The sequence below is a fragment of the Somniosus microcephalus genome, chromosome 15 (assembly GCF_052327205.1).
Source record: "Somniosus microcephalus isolate GS21.2 chromosome 15, FLI_Smic_1.0, whole genome shotgun sequence".
Taxonomy (NCBI): Eukaryota; Metazoa; Chordata; class Chondrichthyes; order Squaliformes; family Somniosidae; genus Somniosus; species Somniosus microcephalus.
The window spans coordinates 46253778-46261311 of NC_141001.1; the positions used below are offsets into that span (position 1 = coordinate 46253778).

General features: G+C 46.9%; 1 protein-coding gene across 1 annotated transcript; it reads left to right on the forward strand.

The window, feature by feature from the left end:
- Positions 1–798: 798 nt before the first annotated feature.
- LOC147106699 (ferritin heavy chain) lies at positions 799–6963 on the forward strand. The gene is made up of 4 exons (XM_086007752.1): positions 799–1098; positions 1774–1920; positions 4662–4787; positions 6578–6963. Exons 1-4 carry the CDS (start codon positions 997–999, stop codon positions 6734–6736), a joined length of 534 nt encoding a protein of 177 aa, XP_085863878.1. The 5' UTR covers positions 799–996; the 3' UTR covers positions 6737–6963.
- The last annotated feature ends 571 nt before the right edge of the window (positions 6964–7534 follow it).

A 7534-nucleotide genomic window follows, 5' to 3' on the forward strand; every position in this document is an offset into this window, starting at 1 on the left:
TTACCAGCAAGACCCAGGCACCCTTTGTTCTATTGAATTGAGACTCAATTTTTACCTCTTCTGTCCCGATTGCCCTTTATTTTAGTTTTTAAATGCAAACTAGTATAAAAGATTTGGTAGTGGTGGGGGCGGCAGTGAGAAGTCGCGCGCGGTGGTGCTGTGCTTCTCTGTTAGCCACCCCTCCCCACCCAGCTTCACCTACTGTTGTTAACGGTTCCTCCGCGCAGTCGCAGCCTCAGGCAGAAGCCATCTGCGAACGGCGCCCGGCGCTGGGGGAGGCGAGGCTGCGCGCTCCCGCCCGGCGCTGGGGGAGGCGGGGCTGCGCGCTCCCGCCTGGCGCTGTCGGAGGCGAGGCTGCGCGCTCCCGCCTGGCGCTGGGGGAGGCGGGCTGCGCGCTCCCGCCCGGCGCTGGGGGAGGCGGGGCTGCGCGCTCCCGCCCGGCGCTGGGGGAGGCGGGGCTGCGCGCTCCCGCCTGGCGCTGTCGGAGGCGGGGCTGCGCCCCCCGCCTGGCGCTGGTGGGTGCGCGCTCCCGCCTGGCGCTGGTGGGTGCGCGCTCCCACCTGGCGCTTTTGATGCGCGCCCCCGCCTGGCGCTGGGAGGTGGCCCGCGCAGCCGCCTGGTGCTGTGGGGTGCGCACTCCCGCCTGGCGCTGGTTGGGGGAGGCGGGGCTGCGCGTTCTCGCCTGGCGCTGGTGGGCGCGCGCTCCCGCCTGGCGCTGGGGGCGGTTATTTTTTTGAAATATCCCAGAGTTCCTCTCAACCGCGAGCGGCGCCAAGATTACGCATGCGCGCCAAGTCTTTCCATAAAAGGCTGTTGTCAGTGGGGGGTGGATTCAGAGTGAAAGGAGAGTCGGAGGGAGAGAGTGTTCCTGCTTCAACAGTGTTTGAACGGAACCTTTATTCCCAGCTACTTTATCCGTCCGCCATTAGCAGCCAACTCTATAGGCACCACCAGTAAATCCTGATTATATACCTAGCTCTTTCTCCGTCGATCGCCATGAGCTCCCAGGTGCGACAGAATTACCACCCTGACTGCGAGGCCGCCATCAGCCGCCAGATCAATCTGGAGCTGTACGCGTCCTACGTCTATCTCTCCATGGTGAGTGCGGTCGGTGCGAACAAAACAAAACGGTGCGATCGCTATTTCTACTTTACTGGGGTTGAGGTGAAGGGCGTGGGGGAGATGGTAGGATCTGACTGGGAGGTTGAATGATGCTTCGAGGAAGATTGGGTGGGGGGGGCGGAGAAGGCTGGGGACGGGAAGAGGAAAAAGTCATCTCTCTGGTGAGCTTTGCCATTAGGGCCGTGTGGGTGAGACACGCGATGAGTTTCCACGGTACTTTAGTAGCACGACGGAAAAAATGGGTGCGGTGTGAAGAACCTGATGGACTTGTATTTCTCTAGTGCTTTATTGCATCTCAGAAATGTGTATTCATGTATGCAATGGATTATTTTGAGGCGCGGTGACCTATAGGTAAATGCAGCAGCCATTTTGCATTCTGCGAAGTCTCAACAACAGCGAGATAAAAGGCCAGTTAATTTCTTTTGGTGGTGCTTGGAAAAGAAATGTTGGCCAGGACACACTACAGCTCCCTGCTTTTTGTTCAAGATCCATCTGAACCACTGGAGCAAGTAGTGTGTATGTGGTGAATTATGCTACAATGTTGATATGATTGATGTTTGAGCTGTTTGCTATGGTAATGTCACTTTAGGAGCAAAGACTCCAATATTGTTAAGTGTTCTCAAAATATACATTTTCCTTTTTTTTTTTCAGTCCTATTACTTTGATCGAGATGACATTGCATTGAAGAATTTTGCCAAATTCTTTCTGGAGCAATCCCATGAAGAGCGTGAACATGCTGAGAAACTGATGAAACTACAGAACCAGCGAGGAGGGCGCATCTTACTCCAGGATATCAAGGTTTAAAAAGCTCACTAGTACCCTATGATGCCTTTGCATGCTGCTTAAAGCAACTAGAATTGTACAGCACAGAAGGAGGCCAGTTGGCCCATTGAGTGGCACCAGCTCCACAATAATTCTGGTTCAATCAATAATCGGCTATTAATCAAGAATTTGCACCGAGGGCTTGCTGATGGCTCAGCTGGTTAAGGCATTGTGTAGCTGAGCTGTACTAACCTGGGGGTTATTTGTGAATGAAAATGGGTGCTAATGAGACATGATTTTTGACTGTCTAGTTTTAGCATGCAATTTTGGACCTAATTGTTGATTACCATAATTTGAACTTGCCAGGAAGTGCTAAATCAAGACACCCGCAGGTTTAGCACTCAAGTGCTGATTTAGACACCACTTTTGTGGAACAGTATATGTGGGCTCCAAGCACCTACTTCCACTGTGGCTGGTTTCAGAATGGCTCTGGGACTGAGTGAGAGGGTGCATTGCAAGTCCTAGTGAAGGAGGTCTGGAGGAGGAGGGATGTACTGTACCTACAAAGGGAGGGGGAGAGGAGTTCACCATGCCCTTCTGTCCCCCCCCTTCTGCAGCTGCTGCTGCTCTGGCCGCCTGTCTGCCTGTGGACCCCTAGCAAGATGTCATGATCAAGCACTCCCTTTCTCCTGGTGACTTCTATAAGATAGAGTAGCACAGTACTTGCCCTTTTTTAGGTGAAGTTCTCAGAATTTCCAGAATAAATGTTTAGTGTTGAAGTCATGACAGTGTCCCAGGAAGTCTTCTGTGTTTCAAAAGTCCTCTTCAAACCTTCAGCAGCAAGTGAACAGTAAAAGGTGATGTACCTTTTTTAAGTCGTCCAAAATCCTCAACGACTAGCTTACTCCAGTTCAAGTGCTAGCCACCAAAATGCCATGCAGCCTCGTTGATGAGCGTGAGCAGGCAATTTAATCAGCTGCTTAACAATCCTCCAGGCAGACATTCCTAGTGTAAGCTTCAACTTGTTCTACCAAGATGCCATCTTGTGCTAAATGCAGGCTAAATTGCCTGACATGAGACTCCCAAAACAAGCGCTCTACCCGGAGCGCCGACATGGCAAGAGAGCCCCAGGTGGGCAGAGGAAACTCTTAAAGGACACCCTCAAAGCCTCCTTGGAAAAAGTGCAACATCCCCACTGACACCTGGGAATCCCTGGCCCAAGACCGCACAAAGTGGAGGAGAAGCATCCGGGAAGGCGCCGAACATCTAGAGTCTTTGCCAGGAGCCGAGCGCACGTCCCTTCAACTACCTTCTGCCCCACCTGTGACTGAGACTGCGGGTCCCACATTGGACTCTTCAGTCACCTGCGAACTCCTTTTTTAATGTGGAAGCAAGTCATCCTCAGTTCAGGAACAGCAGAAGCAGGCTAAACTGATGTTTTAGCTTAAGACTCCATCTTGACCACCTCAGAGCCTCTTTAGCACCTAAAGTATCCAGGGAAAATCCCTCCTCTTCCTCACCTCTCACGTCTGTGTCAAATTACCTGCTCTGCTAGGGTGGCAGAAAGTACCACAACCAGTGTTCCCTTGCTCTGCAGCTCCTGTGCAGCCAGCTCACTGGCTTTTAAATAGGGGAAAAACTGCATTTTCAAACCCTGTTAAGAGACTTAAGTGTTAACTTTTTAACTAAAGGTGATGTACTGTATGTAATAGTGCATTGTGAATACATGTAAGAAAACTTTAGCTCCCAAGTATTGAAGGGGTATTGTCTGGTTGCAGCTGCCAGCGAAGCCATTTTTTAAAAAAATTTTGTGGATGCATTCTGATCTTTCCACTGTGGAGGAATTGAATCATTCCCTCCATATTCACTGCATCTCCCTTTTTTAAAGTGATGGCTGGGTATCTATATTGAATTAGGAATGCACGCTTCTTTCTGTCCACTGCCTCCCCCTCCCTTTTTTGGTTTCAAGATGCATGACTGCAGGTCAAACTGCACTGCTGTAGTTTCAAAATTGGGAGCTGACTGGCCTAATGGCTTTCTGTAATGTAGCTGAGGGTAATGGAAAACCTGGAACTGTATCCCAGGGGGGATTGAGTTTATCATTGAAAAGCCTGTGGCTCTTATTTCCCTTCTATATGTGCGTGCACACACCTAGTGGGATGTTTGGGAAGAGAAGGTTAAATTGTCTTTACTTAAACTTAAATTCCCTTGCTAGTTTCTCCTGGGTGATGCTGCAACTGAGGGCATAGGATGGGTGGCTGTTCCTAGTCACCACCTCTGCTGTCTTGTGCTTTTTGCCTTTGCTTCTCCTTCTGAGACTGCAATTTACATGTACTTCTCCAAACTGGTATACAATATTCACTGTGACTGTTGTACACATTGTCCATCCACCCACTCACCCCTATGGCTTGTCCCTTTACAATTTCTCAGACACATCAATGCTCTAGGCTTTGATTCATGAGCAGCCCTGTTATAGAACTTTGACATCAGGGATTTAATGCTGCTCCCTTGTTTTCTTGCATTCCAGCACAAGGTAACAAGGAACGCTATATAGTTTTTTTGCCATAGAACTGTTTGTCCTATAGTTTCACTTTGTCTGGCCTTCCCTTGGGTAGCCTGCTTGCTGCAGGGAGTCACTGATCCATGGTGCAATAGTCCATAGTGTTTCTTAAGCAAAACATTGGTTTGGGTTCTGGTGCTTGACAAAAGGTTAGCAAACCTGTTGGACAAGCCCCGAATATTTGTTTGTGAAGTAACTGATGCATTTTTCTCATTAGAAACCAGATCGTGATGAATGGGGAAGTGGCTTGGATGCAATGGTGTGTTCTCTGGAGCTGGAGAAGAGTGTGAACCAATCGCTTTTAGAGTTGCATAAACTGGCTACAGACAGGAATGATCCACATGTATGTATTTCTCAAGCATCATGCCTGCTGGTGTGGGGCACTTGATAAACTTATCAGTTCATTGCCAGTGTGCATTGTAGGCTGGGTCTTAACTGGAAAACTAGGTGTCGCAACTGATGGTGGTGGTAAATTGTGACGGAGTTCTTGGAATTACTGCTTGTGTTAATTTTCTTCAGTTAGACTTTAGGTGAAATTGTCAATGTGAGCTTTTATACAGTTCTAATTGAAAATGTGCATTTCTGTCATTTGAAATTTGAGCTATGCCTGGAGAGCATTTTAATCTGCCTAACAACAATAGGGTGACATACTAGTAATTGCAGGTCTGGTGGTGGGAGGAGGGCTTTTTCTTCTGTGACCAGAGTATCATATGAAAAGCATATTGGCTGTTTTTGTTCACCACAGCATTTGGTACCAATATGTGAAGCCTTGTGATGGCACTTTATCCCCTTGGAATCTGCACCAGATCTTTGTGGGCCTTTTTATCCTGCCAATGCAACACCGTTCATAAATAGTGTAATGGATTACTTCAATAATGAGGCAGGTGTTGTAAAAGAAAATGAAAGCACAACCCCATTCTATGATATAATTCAGATTTTGCTGTATTAAAACCATGGACTGGATTTGTTTCCTTTTTTGAACTGACTTAGGTCTGCAAATTTGGACGTGACAATTAACCGATTAACTGTTACAGTTGGATTATTCTGATTTTTAACTTCGTTTGGTCATTCAGTTCAGTAACTCCAAGATAGCTTATCTATCTTCTCCTCCATGCTGCCCCCACCCCCAACCAACCATAAGCTTTTTAGTATTGATGTGCTTTCTCCTTGTATTCATGGATGGGGTAAATGGTGTAGCTTGTGCTCCAAATGAGCCAGATGCAAACTGCTTATAAAGTGGGTTGATGTACACCATTTAAAAAAAATTACCTGTGGGATGAGCAGTATTTGTGTGCTGAATGAAAGGGCATATATGCTTTTAATGTATTCTGGCTTAACTGCATCAACCTCTCCTCTCCATTCTCTAGATTTAAAGCAACAATGCATGTCTATACTTTGCTGCCAGGTACAGAGAACATTTCGGAATGTAGAAGAGAAGCTTGCCTGTATTTCTGAACAGCTTAGCCTGTTTTCTTTAAACAGCAAAAAGTGTTTATTGGCTTTAAATGCAGTTGTACAGATTGCAGAGCCAGCCCAGGGCAGTGTCTCTGCTAACCAGGATCCACATTTCACAGTCCAATCAATTGCTGCAGAATATGGTCAATTGGGGCAGGTAGCTTGTTGAAATGATTACTTCTATTTTTTTTCTTGCTTCCAAAGCTCAAACAAATGCAAAGTGGTCCCTCCTGAGCAATTGACATGATGGCTGTAGCTGATGTGAATTGCTGGGTTTGCCTTTAGTTCGGATGTGCAGTTTGAATTTGCATTGTTGCACTTTGTAGATATTCCATTTGGCCGTGTTCTACTTTAGTCAGGGAGATACAAGTGATGGTAAGAACAGTGGGTTTCTTTTCTACTTGTATTCCTTTCCTGATGGTGACTCGTGCTGGGGTGCAGTGCAGTGAGAGCCAATGGCCTGTTCAGTGCTGCTCCCAACTGGCAATTCTTCATGAGCCTTGAGGGTAAGTGTCAGCAGGCTGTTTGATTGCAGAGGTAAATTGCAATCAAGTGTATCTGGTTTTGTGTGGGTGTTACTAGATAGCAATAGAATGGAAACCTTGCTGCCCTCTTATATTAGCACTTTTAAAATACTGAATGCTATTGAGTAACCTTAATATTCCATTTTATTCACAGCTCTGTGACTTCCTAGAGACCCACTACCTGGATGAGCAGGTCAAGTCTATCAAGCTACTCGGAGACTATGTAACCAACTTGCGGAGATTGGGTACTCCTGAAAACGGAATGGCTGAATACTTATTTGACAAGCACACCTTGGGTAAAGACAGCAGCTGAACACCTGAACTGCTGTCTATCCCTTGCTGCTTACAGCACTGTCTGTAAAGCTCAGTGCATGTTTAACTTATGTTTGTAGTCTGTCCAGTTTTCACTACCCAATTATGTAATTGATTGTACCACCATAAACTTGAATGGGTTCTATTAAGCTATATATTGGTGGATTTATTGAAGTGTACTTGTAAAAAATGTTCTTTGGTTTATCTCCAAATAAAACTTGAACAAAAGTGCTGCTGTTGGCTTGTTTTCTTCCCTCCTCCCAAAAGCACTGACTAGAACATAAGAACATAAGAAATAGGAGCAGGAGTAGGCCAATCGGCCCCTCGAGCCTGCTCCACCATTCAATAAGATCATGGCTGATCTGATCCTAACCTCAAATCTTCTATCACTCTGCATCCACCCGAACCCATGTGATCTCCCGGGAGAGGCGAAAAACCAGATAAAGACCCAATGGCCAATTTGGGAGAAAAAAATCTGGGAAATTCCTCTCCGACCCATCTAGGCGATCGAAATTCTTCCAGGAGATCACTCTGTCCCTATATTTTCTGCAGTACTTACCTTCTGTAAAGGTGATCTCCACCCCAGCCAGGAACAGGAATAAAACCATCTCCTGAAATCTAACACAGAATTAGAACACAGTAGGAGCAGAACAAGGCTACACGGCCCCTGGGCCCGCTCCACTACCCACAGGGCCATGACCATTCCGAACCCAGACTCATGTCCAATTTCCTGCCCGCTCCCCGTAACCCTTTATTCCCTTCTAGGAAACTATCTATTTCTGTTTTAAATTTATTTAAT

Bases quoted from the DNA above. Each gene is read 5' to 3' on its own strand.
- LOC147106699 (XM_086007752.1), top strand. From the start codon at position 997: ATGAGCTCCCAGGTGCGACAGAATTACCACCCTGACTGCGAGGCCGCC. The intron at 1,099-1,773 runs GTGAGTGCGGTC...TTTTTTTTTCAG, and splicing joins CCTACGTCTATCTCTCCATG to TCCTATTACTTTGATCGAGA. The intron at 4,788-6,577 runs GTATGTATTTCT...TTTTATTCACAG, and splicing joins CAGACAGGAATGATCCACAT to CTCTGTGACTTCCTAGAGAC.